We start from the raw sequence: 17,234 nt of genomic DNA, 5'->3' as shown, positions 1-17,234 counted from the left end.
ATACCCACTGTCAACACACCATACCCACTGTTAACACACCATACCCACTGTTAATACACCATACCCACTGTTAACACACCTCTTCCTACTGTTAACACACCTCTTCCTACGCACCATACCCACTGTTAACACACCATACCCACTGTTAACACACCATACCCACTGTTAATACACCATACCCACTGTTAATACACCATACCCACTGTTAATACACCTCTTCCTACGCACCATACCCACTGTTAACACACCTCTTCCTACACACCATACCCACTGTTAACACACCTCTTCCTACGCACCATACCCACTGTTAACACACCATACCCACTGTTAACACACCATACCCACTGTTAATACACCATACCCACTGTTAATACACCATACCCACTGTTAATACACCTCTTCCTACACACCATACCCACTGTTAACACACCATACCCACTGTTAACACACCATACCACTTCAGTTGTGTTCACTGTCGATGTAGCACCCCTACCAACACTGCTTCTTTCTCATGCTGTGTAGCAGCACATCATTGCATCTGTGCTGTGGACATATTCACTCCTGCTCAGGTGTTTATGTAGAGTAAGGATTGGCCATATTTGGCTGGTAATACTCATAGAACCGACAAGGTCAACATCTGTCTTTCTGCCCCCTGAACAAGGCAGGTAACCCACCGTTCTCCGGGAGGCCGTCATTGTAAATAAGAATTTGTTCTTAAACTGACTTGCCTAGTTAAATAAAGGTAAAATAAAATAAACAAATGTAATAAACAATTCATAGATTGCTTATAATCCATAGATGATTATTTTCTTATTGCTTTGACTTGTGTAGGATTGGTTTCTTGAGGTACGGCCCTGCCAGTCTTGTTCTGTATGGTTAAACACTGTTTATTACTACCATTTTTGTTTTTAACAGTGTGTTCTGTCTGTTTTTTCTCTCTCTCTCTATTTTTCTAGCTCATCCAAGCCTGTACAATGCAGCATTTGCCAGTGTCTTACCAAGCTTTCCCACCCCTGATCTCCAGCGAACATTTTATATTACACCCCAACCCCCCGGGGCCGCCACCCCACCAGCCTCCTCACCTCACTCCTCTCAGCCAGTTCCTCCCTCTCCAGAGGCAGCACCCACGCATGGTGAGTACCCCTCCGCCTGAGTCCCAAATTGCTCCCTCCACCCTATTTAGTGCACTACTTTAGACCAGGGCCCTATTCCCTATATAGTGCACTACTTTAGACCAGGGCCCTATTCCCTATATAGTGCGCTACTTTAGACCAGGGCCCTATTCCCTATATAGCGCACTACTATAGACCAGAACCCTATTCCCTATATAGTGCACTACTTTAGACCAGGGCCCTATTCCCTATATAGTGCACTACTTTAGACCAGGGCCCTATTCCCTATATAGCGCACTACTATAGACCAGAGCCCTATTCCCTATATAGTGCACTACTTTAGACCAGGGCCCTATTCCCTATATAGTGCACTACTTTAGACCAGGGCCATATTCCCTATATAGCGCACTACTATAGACCAGAACCCTATTCCCTATATAGTGCACTACTTTAGACCAGGGCCCTATTCCCTATATAGCGCACTACTATAGACCAGAGCCCTATTCCCTATATAGTGCACTACTTTAGACCAGGGCCCTATTCCCTATATAGTGCACTACTTTAGACCAGGGCCCTATTCCCTATATAGTGCACTACTTTAGACCAGGGCCCTATTCCCTATATAGTGCACTACTTTAGACCAGGGCCATATTCCCTATATAGTGCACTACTTTAGACCAGGGCCCTATTCCCTATATAGCGCACTACTATAGACCAGAGCCCTATTCCCTATATAGTGCACTACTTTAGACCAGGGCCCTATTCCCTATATAGTGCACTACTTTAGACCAGGGCCATATTCCCTATATAGCGCACTACTATAGACCAGAACCCTATTCCCTATATAGTGCACTACTTTAGACCAGGGCCCTATTCCCTATATAGTGCACTACTTTAGACCAGGGCCATATTCCCTATATAGCGCACTACTATAGACCAGAACCCTATTCCCTATATAGTGCACTACTTTAGACCAGGGCCCTATTCCCTATATAGCGCACTACTATAGACCAGAGCCCTATTCCCTATATAGCACACTACTTTAGACCAGGGCCCTATTCCCTATATAGTGCACTACTTTAGACCAGGGCCATATTCCCTATATAGCGCACTACTATAGACCAGAACCCTATTCCCTATATAGTGCACTACTTTAGACCAGGGCCCTATTCCCTATATAGTGCACTACTATAGACCAGGGCCCTATTCCCTATATAGTGCACTACTATAGACCAGGGCCCTATTCCCTATATAGTGCACTACTTTAGACCAGGGCCATATTCCCTATATAGCGCACTACTATAGACCAGAACCCTATTCCCTATATAGTGCACTACTTTAGACCAGAGCCCTATTCCCTATATAGTGCACTACTATAGACCAGGGCCCTATTCCCTATATAGTGCACTACTTTAGACCAGGGCCCTATTCCCTATATAGTGCACTACTTTAGACCAGAGCCCTATTCCCTATGTAGTGCACTACTTTAGACCAGGACCTTATTCCCTATATAGTGCACTACTTTAGACCAGGGCCCTATTCCCTATATAGTGCACTACTTTAGACCAGACCCCTATGGCTCCCTATATAGTGCACTACTTTAGACCAGGGCCCTATTCCCTATATAGTGCACTACTTTAGACCAGACCCCTATGGCTCCCTATATAGTGCACTACTTTAGACCAGGGCCCTATTCCCTATATAGTGCACTACTTTAGACCAGACCCCTATGGCTCCCTATATAGTGCACTACTTTAGACCAGGGCCCTATTCCCTATATAGTGCACTACTTTAGACCAGGGCCCTATTCCCTATATAGTGCACTACTTTAGACCAGGGCCCTATTCCCTATATAGTGCACTACTTTAGACCAGGGCCCTATGGGGTTCTGGTCAAAAGTAATAATCAATTATTACACTTGTTTTATAGTGTTATTCATTACATAAAAAAATCTCAAAGCGCTTTAAAGTTACAACACAATATATGTCATTTAGAAAAACCAACATGATGGACAGTCCATTAGAAAGATCATGGCTTGAGTGGTTGTCTGAGGGAGGTGGTCTAGCAGGGAGAGAAAGTCCGGGGGCAGGCAGCACGGTCTCTTCAAGGTGTCTCGTTTTCTCTGGCTTTTCCATAATAGGAGCTCAGCCACTGCAGATATGCATCCGGTTGTCACAGATACCGTAAAAGAAAGGTAGAGGGGGTGGATCAGGAAACCAGTCGCTATCTCCTATGACCACCGTTTGCCTCATGCAGCGAGACACATCTCCTTCGCATAGAGCTGATCAGGCTGTTGATTGTGGCCTGTGGAATGTTGTCCCCACTCCTCTTCAATGGCTGTGTGAAGTTGTTGAATATTGGCGGGAACTGGAACACGCTGTTGTACACGTCGATCCAGAGCATCCCGAACATGCTCAATGGGTGACAGGTCTGGTGTGTATTCAGGCCGTGAAAGAACTGGGACATTTTCAGCTACCAGGAATTGTGACATGGGGCCGTGCATTGTCATGCTGAAACATGAGGCGGTGGATGAATGGCTCGACAATGGGCCTCAGCATCTCGTCACGGTATCTCTGTGCATTCAAATTGCCATCGATAAAATGCAGTTGTGTTTGTTGTCCGTAGCTTATACCTGCCCATTACCATAACCATGGAGCGCTCTGTTCACAACGTTGACATCAGCGAACCGCTCGCCCACACGACGCCATACACGCTGTCGGCCATCTGCCTGGTACAGTTGAAACCGGGATTAATCCTTGAGGCGCTCACTTCTCCAGCGGCCATCGAAGGTGATCATTTTACCCACCGAAGTGGGTTACAACGTCGAACTGCCGTAAGGTCATGACCCTGGTGAGGACGACGAACACACAGATGAGCATCCCTGACATGGTTTCTGACAGTTATTGAAGAAATTCTTTCAGTTTTGCAAACCCACAGTTTCATCAGCTGTCCGGGTGGCTCGTCTCAGACCATCCCGCAGGTGAAGAAGCCGGATGTGGAGGTCCTGGTGTAGCGTGGTTACACGTGGTCTGCGGCTGTAAGGCCGGTTGGATGTACCGCCAACTTCTCTAAAACGATGTTGGAGGCAGAATATGGCAGATAAATTTACTTTAAATTCTCTGGCAACTGCTCTGGTGGACATTCCTTCAGTCAGCATGCCAATTGCACGCTCCCTCAACTTGAGACATCTGTGGCATTGTGTTGTGACAAAACTGCACATTTAAGTGGCCCCAGCACAAGGTGCATCTGTGTAATGATCATGCTGTTTAATCAGCTTCTTGATATGCCACACCTGTCAGGTGGATGGATTATCTTGACAAAGGAGAAAAGCTCCCTAACAGGGATGTAAACAAATGTGTGCACAAAATGTGAGTGAATTAAGCTTTGTGCGTATGGAGCATTTCTGGGATTTAAAAACATTTAATCTCATGAAACATGAGACTAACACTTGCGTTGACATTAATGGAGGGTTGATGTGTAAAAAAACAGATCAGGATTGACTGGGGGGTGACCTTTTTAGGTTTGTTTGTCACCATTGGCCTCGTGGTGAAATTCCTGAGCGGTTTCCTTCCTCTCCGGCAACTGAGTTAGGGGGACTTGTCTTTGTAGTGACTTGGTGTATTGATACACCATCCAATGTGTAATATCTTCACCATGCTCAAAGGGATATTCAATGTCTGCTTTAAAAACATTTTTTTATGCATATACCAATAAGTGCCACTCTTTGCAAGGCATTGGAAAACCTCCCTGGTCTTTGTGGTTGAATCTGTGTTGGATTATTCACTACTTGATTGAGGGACCTTACAATTATCTGTACAGCGATAAGGTAGTCATTCAACAAATATTAAACACTGTTGTTGCACATAGTGAGTCCATGCAACTTATTTTGTGACTTGTTAAGCACATTTTTACTCCTGAACGTATTAAGGCTTGCTACAGCAAAGGGGGTTGAATAATTATTGACTCAAGACATTTCATTTTATTTGTAATTCATTTAAAAAACACAATTCCACTTTGACATTGTGGGATATTGTGTGTAGGCCAGTGACACATCTCATTTTAATAAATGTTAAATTGAGGCTACAGCACAACATTTGGTAAAAGTCAAGGGGTGTGAATACTTTCCCGAAGGCACTGTATGTCTATTACAACTTCTACATATTTTCTATCAAGTTGTAGACGTTCAAGAGCGTTTTGCCTGATGTAAGGAATAGGCATTATGACGGGACCCCTGTCCGTTACAAATAACATTTAGAAGTACGCCTCACGTCTTCTAGTACACAGTAGTTGATTGGGGACAGCAAGGAAGCCAGGTAGTCATGAGGCATGGTGCTAGGGCTGAGTGAGTGAGTGAGTTAAATTCACAAACTACTGCACCATAAATACTGGAGGCTGAGACAGGAGGGGTCGGGAGACACTGTGGCCCCGTCCGACGATACCCCCGGACAGGGCCAACCAGGCAGGATATAACCCCACCCACTTTGCCAAAACACAGCCCCCACACCACTAGAGCGATATCTTCAACCACCAACTTACCATCCTGAGACCAGGTCGAGTATAGCCCACAAAGATCTCCGCCACGGCACAACCCAGTGGGGGCGCCAATCCAGACAGGAAGATCACGTCAGTGACTCAAGTGACGCACCCCTCCCAGGGACGGCATGAAAGAGCACCAGTAAGCCAGTGACTCAGCCCCTGTAATAGGGTTAGAGGCAGAGAATCTCAGTGGAGACGGGAACCGGCCAGGCAGAGACAGCAAGGGCGGTTTGTTGCTCCAGTGCCTTTCCGTTCACCTTCACACTCTTGGGCCAGACTACACTCAATCATATGACCCACTGAAGACATGAGTCTTCAGTAAAGACTTAAAGATTGAGACCGAGTTTGCGTCTCTCACATGGGTAGGCAGACCATTCCATAAAAATGGAGCTCTATAGGAGAAAGCCCTGCCTCCAGCTGTTTGCTTAGAAATTCTAGGGACAATTAGGAGGCCTGTGTCTTGTGACCGTAGCGTACGTGTAGGTATGTACGGCAGGACCATATCAGAAAAATTGGTAGGAGCAAGCCCATGTATGCTGTCCGGTCCTCTGGCAGTCTCTATGGGGGTGCCACAGGGTTCAATTCTCGGGCCGACTCTTTTCTCTGTATATATCAATGATGTTTCTCATGCTGCGGGCGATTCCCTGATCCACCTCTACGCAGACGACACCATTCTATATACTTCCGGCCCGTCCTTGGACACTGTGCTATCTAACCTCCAAACGAGCTTCAATGCCATACAGCACTCCTTCCGTGGCCTCCAACTGCTCTTAAACGCTAGTAAAACCAAATGCATGCTTTTCAACCGTTCGCTGCCTGCACCCGCACGCCTGACCAGCATCACCACCCTGGATGGTTCCGACCTTGAATATGTGGACATCTATAAGTACCTAGGTGTCTGGCTAGACTCTAAACTCTCCTTCCAGACCCATATCAAACATCTCCAATCGAAAATCAAATCAAGAGTCGGCTTTCTATTCCGCAACAAAGCCTCCTTCACTCACGCCGCCAAACTTACCCTAGTAAAACTGACTATCCTACCGATCCTCGACTTCGGCGATGTCATCTACAAAATTGCTTCCAACACTCTACTCAGCAAACTGGATGCAGTTTATCACAGTGCCATCCGTTTTGTCACTAAAGCACCTTATACCACCCACCACTGCGACTTGTATGCTCTAGTCGGCTGGCCCTCGCTACATATTCGTCGCCAGACCCACTGGCTCCAGGTCATCTACAAGTCCATGCTAGGTAAAGCTCCGCCTTATCTCAGTTCACTGGTTACGATGGCAACACCCATCCGTAGCACGCGCTCCAGCAGGTGTATCTCACTGATCATCCCTAAAGCCAACACCTCATTTGGCCGCCTTTCGTTCCAGTTCTCTGCTGCCTGTGACTGGAACGAATTGCAAAAATCGCTGAAGTTGGAGACTTTTATCTCCCTCACCAACTTCAAACATCTGCTATCTGAGCAGCTAACCGATCGCTGCAGCTGTACATAGTCTATTGGTAAATAGCCCACCCATTTTCACCTACCTCATCCCCATACTGTTTTTATTTATTTATTTTTCTGCTCTTTTGCACACCAATACCTGTACATAACCATCTGATCATTTATCACTCCAGTGTTAATCTGCATAATTGTAATTATTTGCCTACCTTCTCATGCCTTTTGCACACAATGTATATATAGACTCCCCTTTTTTCTACTGTGTTATTGACTTTGTTGTTTGCTCCATGTGTAACTCTGTGTTGTCTGTTCACACTGCTATGCCTTATCTTGGCCAGGTCGCAGTTGCAAATGAGAACTTGTTCTCAACTAGCCTACCTGGTTAAATAAAGGTGAAATAAAAATAAATAAAAAATAAATAAAAAATGTAATGCTTAGGATTTATTTAGAATGTATGAACCAAATACTTCTATTGCTTTCAGTGGTACTTTCTGAATGCACATTCTGTATAGTAGTTGATCCTCGTGAATTAAAAAGGAATGAGTTAGAATGTATGAAACCTGACTGTTTTAGTTCCCTCACACTCATTCCCTCTCCCCTCAGCCTCTCCATAGGGTAGAGAATGAAGTGGACCTCAGGGGGGACCAGCATCCATTAGGAACGTTCTCTTACCCTGCCTCGAGTCACCACCACCCATCAGCGATGCCTCCCTCTGTCCCCCTCCAGTACCTCCCTCAGGAGCCTCTGCACCAGGAGATGCCCTCCTTCTCAGTGGTAAGACTTCACCTCCCACCTGCCCTTCTCAGTGGTAAGACTTCACCTCCCACCTGCCCTTCTCAGTGGTAAGACTTCACCTCCCACCTGCCCTTCCCAGTGGTAAGACTTCACATCATATAGCGCTAGCTAGCTGAACCAGTATCTGATTGAAACACCCCCGGCAACTATCGTCATTTCTCATGTTATGTTCTATCAGAGTAAATAACTCACGGACACCAGAGAAGAAAAACTAACTTTGGGTGGAGTCTCCTCCTTATCGCTAAACATGACATCATTCTTGCCAAGCAGGGAACTGAGTGATACGAGCCTTTTACCAGTTTCTCCCCTTATCAGTAGTGTCACATCAACTGTTTCCCCTGCACTTAGCAGCTCCTTGTCTCTTATGTAAACTAATGTTCCTATACTTCTGAGTGTAACAATGTTCAAAGTTTAACCCTGAATCCAACACTCATGTTACCGTCGGTATGTACTTCCATATAAAAGGTACATGCAACCAAAAATGGATTTAAAAAAATGTTTGACCTTTTATTTAACTCGGCAAGTCAGTTAAGAACAAATTCTTATTTTCAATGACGGCCTAGGAACCCCCTGTTCCTAGACCAGTTAACCCACTGTTCCTAGACCAGTTAACCCCCTGTTCCTAGACCAGTTAACCCACTGTTCCTAGACCAGTTAACCCACTGTTCCTAGGCCGTCATTGTAAATAAGAATTTGTTCTTAACTGACTTGCCTGGTTAAATAAAAGGTCAAACATTTTTTAAACTGCCTTGTTAAGGGGCAGAACGACAGATTTTTTTTACCTTGTTAGCGAGGGGATTCGATCGTGCAACCTTTCGGTTACAAGTCCAACGCTCTAACCACCACTAGGCTACGCTGCCACCCCTACACTCTAACCACTAGGCTACGCTGCCACCTCTACACTCTAACCACTAGGCTACGCTGCCACCTCTACACTCTAACCACTAGGCTACGCTGCCACCTCTACACTCTAACCACTAGGCTACGCTGCCACCTCTACACTCTAACCACTAGGCTACGCTGCCACCTCTACACTCTAACCACTAGGCTACCCTGCCACCTCTACACTCTAACCACTAGGCTACCCTGCCACCTCTACACTCTAACCACTAGGCTACGCTGCCACCTCTACACTCTAACCACTAGGCTACGCTTCCACCTCTACACTCTAACCACTAGGCTACCTGCCACCTCTACACTCTAACCACTAGGCTACCTGCCACCTCTACACTCTAACCACTAGGCTACGCTGCCACCTCTACACTCTAACCACTAGGCTACCCTGCCACCTCTACACTCTAACCACTAGGCTACGCTGCCACCTCTACACTCTAACCACTAGGCTACGCTGCCACCCCTACACTCTAACCACTGGGCTACCTGCCACCCCTACACTCTAACCACTAGGCTACCCTGCCCTCTCTACACTCTAACCACAAGGCTACGCTGCCACCTCTACACTCTAACCACTAGGCTACCTGCCACCTCTACACTCTAACCACTAGGCTACGCTGCCACCTCTACACTCTAACCACTAGGCTACCCTGCCACCTCTACACTCTAACCACTAGGCTACCCTGCCACCTCTACACTCTAACCACTAGGCTACGCTGCCACCTCTACACTCTAACCACTAGGCTACGCTTCCACCTCTACACTCTAACCACTAGGCTACCTGCCACCTCTACACTCTAACCACAAGGCTACGCTGCCACCTCTACACTCTAACCACTAGGCTACGCTGCCACCTCTACACTCTAACCACTAGGCTACCCTGCCACCTCTACACTCTAACCACTAGGCTACCCTGCCACCTCTACACTCTAACCACTAGGCTACGCTGCCACCTCTACACTCTAACCACTAGGCTACGCTTCCACCTCTACACTCTAACCACTAGGCTACCTGCCACCTCTACACTCTAACCACTAGGCTACCTGCCACCTCTACACTCTAACCACTAGGCTACGCTGCCACCTCTACACTCTAACCACTAGGCTACCCTGCCACCTCTACACTCTAACCACTAGGCTACGCTGCCACCTCTACACTCTAACCACTAGGCTACGCTGCCACCCCTACACTCTAACCACTGGGCTACCTGCCACCCCTACACTCTAACCACTAGGCTACCCTGCCCTCTCTACACTCTAACCACAAGGCTACGCTGCCACCTCTACACTCTAACCACTAGGCTACGCTGCCACCTCTACACTCTAACCACTAGGCTACCTGCCGCCTCTACACTCTAACCACTAGGCTACCTGCCACCTCTACACTCTAACCACTAGGCTACCTGCCACCTCTACACTCTAACCACTAGGCTACCCTGCCACCTCTACACTCTAACCACTAGGCTACGCTGCCACCTCTACACTCTAACCACTAGGCTATGCTTCCACCTCTACACTCTAACCACTAGGCTACCTGCCACCTCTACACTCTAACCACTAGGCTACCTGCCACCTCTACACTCTAACCACTAGGCTACGCTGCCACCTCTACACTCTAACCACTAGGCTACCCTGCCACCTCTACACTCTAACCACTAGGCTACGCTGCCACCTCTACACTCTAACCACTAGGCTACGCTGCCACCCCTACACTCTAACCACTGGGCTACCTGCCACCCCTACACTCTAACCACTAGGCTACGCTGCCACCTCTACACTCTAACCACTAGGCTACCCTGCCACCTCTACACTCTAACCACTAGGCTACCTGCCACCTCTACACTCTAACCACTAGGCTACCTGCCACCTCTACACTCTAACCACTAGGCTACGCTGCCACCTCTACACTCTAACCACTAGGCTACCCTGCCACCTCTACACTCTAACCACTAGGCTACGCTGCCACCTCTACACTCTAACCACTAGGCTACGCTGCCACCCCTACACTCTAACCACTGGGCTACCTGCCACCCCTACACTCTAACCACTAGGCTACCCTGCCCTCTCTACACTCTAACCACAAGGCTACGCTGCCACCTCTACACTCTAACCACTAGGCTACCTGCCACCTCTACACTCTAACCACTAGGCTACGCTGCCACCTCTACACTCTAACCACTAGGCTACCCTGCCACCTCTACACTCTAACCACTAGGCTACCCTGCCACCTCTACACTCTAACCACTAGGCTACCCTGCCACCTCTACACTCTAACCACTAGGCTACGCTGCCACCTCTACACTCTAACCACTAGGCTACGCTTCCACCTCTACACTCTAACCACAAGGCTACGCTGCCACCTCTACACTCTAACCACTAGGCTACGCTGCCACCTCTACACTCTAACCACTAGGCTACCCTGCCACCTCTACACTCTAACCACTAGGCTACCTGCCACCTCTACACTCTAACCACTAGGCTACCTGCCACCTCTACACTCTAACCACTAGGCTACCCTGCCACCTCTACACTCTAACCACTAGGTTACCCTGCCACCTCTACACTCTAACCACTAGGCTACGCTGCCGCCTCTACACTCTAACCACTAGGCTACCTGCCACCTCTACACTCTAACCACTAGGCTACCTGCCACCTCTACACTCTAACCACTAGGCTACCCTGCCACCTCTACACTCTAACCACTAGGCTACGCTGCCACCCCTACACTCTAACCACTAGGCTACGCTGCCACCTCTACACTCTAACCACTAGGCTACCTGCCACCTCTACACTCTAACCACTAGGCTACCTGCCACCTCTACACTCTAACCACTAGGCTACCCTGCCACCTCTACACTCTAACCACTAGGCTACGCTGCCACCCCTACACTCTAACCACTAGGCTACGCTGCCACCTCTACACTCTAACCACTAGGCTACGCTGCCACCCCTACACTCTAACCACTAGGCTACCCTGCCACCTCTACACTCTAACCACTAGGCTACGCTGCCGCCTCTACACTCTAACCACTAGGTTACCCTGCCACCTCTACACTCTAACCACTAGGCTACGCTGCCACCTCTACACTCTAACCACTAGGCTACCCTGCCACCTCTACACTCTAACCACTAGGCTACGCTGCCACCTCTACACTCTAACCACTAGGCTACCCTGCCACCTCTACACTCTAACCACTAGGCTACGCTGCCACCCCTACACTCTAACCACTAGGCTACCCTGCCCTCTCTACACTCTAACCACAAGGCTACGCTGCCACCTCTACACTCTAACCACTAGGCTACCTGCCACCTCTACACTCTAACCACTAGGCTACGCTGCCACCTCTACACTCTAACCACTAGGCTACCCTGCCACCTCTACACTCTAACCACTAGGCTACGCTGCCACCTCTACACTCTAACCACTAGGCTACGCTGCCACCTCTACACTCTAACCACTAGGCTACCCTGCCACCTCTACACTCTAACCACTAGGCTACGCTGCCACCTCTACACTCTAACCACTAGGCTACGCTGCCCCCCCTACACTCTAACCACTGGGCTACCTGCCACCCCTACACTCTAACCACTAGGCTACCCTGCCCTCTCTACACTCTAACCACAAGGCTACGCTGCCACCTCTACACTCTAACCACTAGGCTACCTGCCACCTCTACACTCTAACCACTAGGCTACGCTGCCACCTCTACACTCTAACCACTAGGCTACCCTGCCACCTCTACACTCTAACCACTAGGCTACGCTGCCACCTCTACACTCTAACCACTAGGCTACGCTTCCACCTCTACACTCTAACCACTAGGCTACCTGCCACCTCTACACTCTAACCACAAGGCTACGCTGCCACCTCTACACTCTAACCACTAGGCTACGCTGCCACCTCTACACTCTAACCACTAGGCTACCCTGCCACCTCTACACTCTAACCACTAGGCTACCCTGCCACCTCTACACTCTAACCACTAGGCTACCTGCCACCTCTACACTCTAACCACTAGGCTACGCTGCCACCCCTACACTCTAACCACTAGGCTACGCTGCCACCTCTACACTCTAACCACTCAGCTACCTGCCACCTCTACACTCTAACCACTAGGCTACGCTGCCGCCTCTACACTCTAACCACTAGGCTACCCTGCCACCTCTACACTCTAACCACTAGGCTACGCTGCCACCTCTACACTCTAACCACTAGGCTACGCTGCCACCCCTACACTCTAACCACTAGGCTACCCTGCCACCTCTACACTCTAACCACTAGGCTACCTGCCACCTCTACACTCTAACCACTAGGCTACGCTGCCACCCCTACACTCTAACCACTAGGCTACGCTGCCACCTCTACACTCTAACCACTCAGCTACCTGCCACCTCTACACTCTAACCACTAGGCTACGCTGCCACCTCTACACTCTAACCACTAGGCTACGCTGCCACCTCTACACTCTAACCACTAGGCTACCCTGCCACCTCTACACTCTAACCACTAGGCTACCCTGCCACCTCTACACTCTAACCACTAGGCTACCTGCCACCTCTACACTCTAACCACTAGGCTACGCTGCCACCCCTACACTCTAACCACTAGGCTACGCTGCCACCTCTACACTCTAACCACTCAGCTACCTGCCACCTCTACACTCTAACCACTAGGCTACGCTGCCGCCTCTACACTCTAACCACTAGGCTACCCTGCCACCTCTACACTCTAACCACTAGGCTACGCTGCCACCTCTACACTCTAACCACTAGGCTACGCTGCCACCCCTACACTCTAACCACTAGGCTACGCTGCCACCTCTACACTCTAACCACTAGGCTACGCTGCCACCCCTACACTCTAACCACTAGGCTACCCTGCCACCTCTACACTCTAACCACTGGGCTACCTGCCACCCCTACACTCTAACCACTAGGCTACCCTGCCCTCTCTACACTCTAACCACAAGGCTACGCTGCCACCTCTACACTCTAACCACTAGGCTACCTGCCACCTCTACACTCTAACCACTAGGCTACGCTGCCACCTCTACACTCTAACCACTAGGCTACCCTGCCACCTCTACACTCTAACCACTAGGCTACCCTGCCACCTCTACACTCTAACCACTAGGCTACGCTGCCACCTCTACACTCTAACCACTAGGCTACGCTTCCACCTCTACACTCTAACCACTAGGCTACCTGCCACCTCTACACTCTAACCACAAGGCTACGCTGCCACCTCTACACTCTAACCACTAGGCTACGCTGCCACCTCTACACTCTAACCACTAGGCTACCCTGCCACCTCTACACTCTAACCACTAGGCTACCCTGCCACCTCTACACTCTAACCACTAGGCTACCCTGCCACCTCTACACTCTAACCACTAGGCTACGCTGCCACCTCTACACTCTAACCACTAGGCTACGCTTCCACCTCTACACTCTAACCACTAGGCTACCTGCCACCTCTACACTCTAACCACTAGGCTACCTGCCACCTCTACACTCTAACCACTAGGCTACGCTGCCACCTCTACACTCTAACCACTAGGCTACCCTGCCACCTCTACACTCTAACCACTAGGCTACGCTGCCACCTCTACACTCTAACCACTAGGCTACGCTGCCACCCCTACACTCTAACCACTAGGCTACCTGCCACCTCTACACTCTAACCACTAGGCTACCTGCCACCTCTACACTCTAACCACTAGGCTACCCTGCCACCTCTACACTCTAACCACTAGGCTACCTGCCACCTCTACACTCTAACCACTAGGCTACGCTGCCACCCCTACACTCTAACCACTAGGCTACGCTGCCACCTCTACACTCTAACCACTCAGCTACCTGCCACCTCTACACTCTAACCACTAGGCTACCTGCCACCTCTACACTCTAACCACTAGGCTACCCTGCCACCTCTACACTCTAACCACTAGGCTACGCTGCCGCCTCTACACTCTAACCACTAGGTTACCCTGCCACCTCTACACTCTAACCACTAGGCTACGCTGCCGCCTCTACACTCTAACCACTAGGCTACCTGCCGCCTCTACACTCTAACCACTAGGCTACCTGCCACCTCTACACTCTAACCACTAGGCTACCTGCCACCTCTACACTCTAACCACTAGGCTACGCTGCCACCCCTACACTCTAACCACTAGGCTACGCTGCCACCCTGCCACCTCTACACTCTAACCACTAGGCTACCCTGCCACCTCTACACTCTAACCACTAGGCTACGCTGCCACCCCTACACTCTAACCACTAGGCTACGCTGCCACCTTGCCACCTCTACACTCTAACCACTAGGCTACCCTGCCACCTCTACACTCTAACCACTAGGCTACCCTGCCACCTCTACACTCTAACCACTAGGCTACCCTGCCACCTCTACACTCTAACCACTAGGCTACGCTGCCGCCTCTACACTCTAACCACTAGGTTACCCTGCCACCTCTACACTCTAACCACTAGGCTACGCTGCCGCCTCTACACTCTAACCACTAGGCTACCTGCCACCTCTACACTCTAACCACTAGGCTACCCTGCCACCTCTACACTCTAACCACTAGGCTACCCTGCCACCTCTACACTCTAACCACTAGGCTACGCTGCCACCCCTACACTCTAACCACTAGGCTACGCTGCCACCTCTACACTCTAACCACTAGGTTACCCTGCCACCTCTACACTCTAACCACTAGGCTACGCTGCCGCCTCTACACTCTAACCACTAGGCTACGCTGCCGCCTCTACACTCTAACCACTAGGCTACCTGCCACCGCTACACTCTAACCACTAGGCTACCTGCCACCTCTACACTCTAACCACTAGGCTACCCTGCCACCTCTACACTCTAACCACTAGGCTACCTGCCACCTCTACACTCTAACCACTAGGCTACGCTGCCACCCCTACACTCTAACCACTAGGCTACGCTGCCACCTCTACACTCTAACCACTCAGCTACCTGCCACCTCTACACTCTAACCACTAGGCTACGCTGCCGCCTCTACACTCTAACCACTAGGCTACCCTGCCACCTCTACACTCTAACCACTAGGCTACGCTGCCACCTCTACACTCTAACCACTAGGCTACGCTGCCACCCCTACACTCTAACCACTAGGCTACGCTGCCACCTCTACACTCTAACCACTAGGCTACCCTGCCACCTCTACACTCTAACCACTAGGCTACGCTGCCACCCCTACATTCTAACCACTAGGCTACCTGCCACCTCTACACTCTAACCACTAGGCTACGCTGCCACCTCTACACTCTAACCACTAGGCTACGCTGCCACCCCTACACTCTAACCACTAGGCTACCCTGCCACCTCTACACTCTAACCACTAGGCTACGCTGCCGCCTCTACACTCTAACCACTAGGTTACCCTGCCACCTCTACACTCTAACCACTAGGCTACCCTGCCACCTCTACACTCTAACCACTAGGCTACCCTGCCACCTCTACACTCTAACCACTAGGCTACGCTGCCACCTCTACACTCTAACCACTAGGCTACGCTGCCACCCCTACACTCTAACCACTGGGCTACCTGCCACCCCTACACTCTAACCACTAGGCTACCCTGCCCTCTCTACACTCTAACCACAAGGCTACGCTGCCACCTCTACACTCTAACCACTAGGCTACCTGCCACCTCTACACTCTAACCACTAGGCTACGCTGCCACCTCTACACTCTAACCACTAGGCTACCCTGCCACCTCTACACTCTAACCACTAGGCTACGCTGCCACCTCTACACTCTAACCACTAGGTTACCCTGCCACCTCTACACTCTAACCACTAGGCTACGCTGCCGCCTCTACACTCTAACCACTAGGCTACGCTGCCGCCTCTACACTCTAACCACTAGGCTACCTGCCACCGCTACACTCTAACCACTAGGCTACCTGCCACCTCTACACTCTAACCACTAGGCTACCCTGCCACCTCTACACTCTAACCACTAGGCTACCTGCCACCTCTACACTCTAACCACTAGGCTACGCTGCCACCCCTACACTCTAACCACTAGGCTACGCTGCCACCTCTACACTCTAACCACTCAGCTACCTGCCACCTCTACACTCTAACCACTAGGCTACGCTGCCGCCTCTACACTCTAACCACTAGGCTACCCTGCCACCTCTACACTCTAACCACTAGGCTACGCTGCCACCTCTACACTCTAACCACTAGGCTACGCTGCCACCCCTACACTCTAACCACTAGGCTACGCTGCCACCTCTACACTCTAACCACTAGGCTACCCTGCCACCTCTACACTCTAACCACTAGGCTACGCTGCCACCTCTACACTCTAACCACTCAGCTACCTGCCACCTCTACACTCTAACCACTAGGCTACGCTGCCGCCTCTACACTCTAACCACTAGGCTACCCTGCCACCTCTACACT

The 17,234-nt window shown here is 50.1% G+C and overlaps 1 protein-coding gene across 6 annotated transcripts in view; it reads left to right on the top strand.

Annotated features, from left to right (window-relative positions):
- Positions 1–17,234, top strand: part of LOC110504518 (RING finger protein 44) — a 69,290-nt gene that overhangs the window by 22,918 nt on the left and 29,138 nt on the right. For all 6 annotated transcript variants that reach the window (XM_036970246.1, XM_036970243.1, XM_036970244.1 and 3 more), the window contains 2 exons: positions 957–1,133; positions 7,702–7,872. In XM_036970246.1, coding sequence (XP_036826141.1) covers positions 957–1,133; positions 7,702–7,872 — 348 coding nt within the window. The remainder of the gene's footprint in view (positions 1–956; positions 1,134–7,701; positions 7,873–17,234) is intronic.

The sequence above is a fragment of the Oncorhynchus mykiss genome, chromosome 31, assembly GCF_013265735.2.
Source record: "Oncorhynchus mykiss isolate Arlee chromosome 31, USDA_OmykA_1.1, whole genome shotgun sequence".
Lineage (NCBI taxonomy): Eukaryota > Metazoa > Chordata > Actinopteri > Salmoniformes > Salmonidae > Oncorhynchus > Oncorhynchus mykiss.
This window is presented reverse-complemented; position numbering and strand designations above follow the sequence as displayed.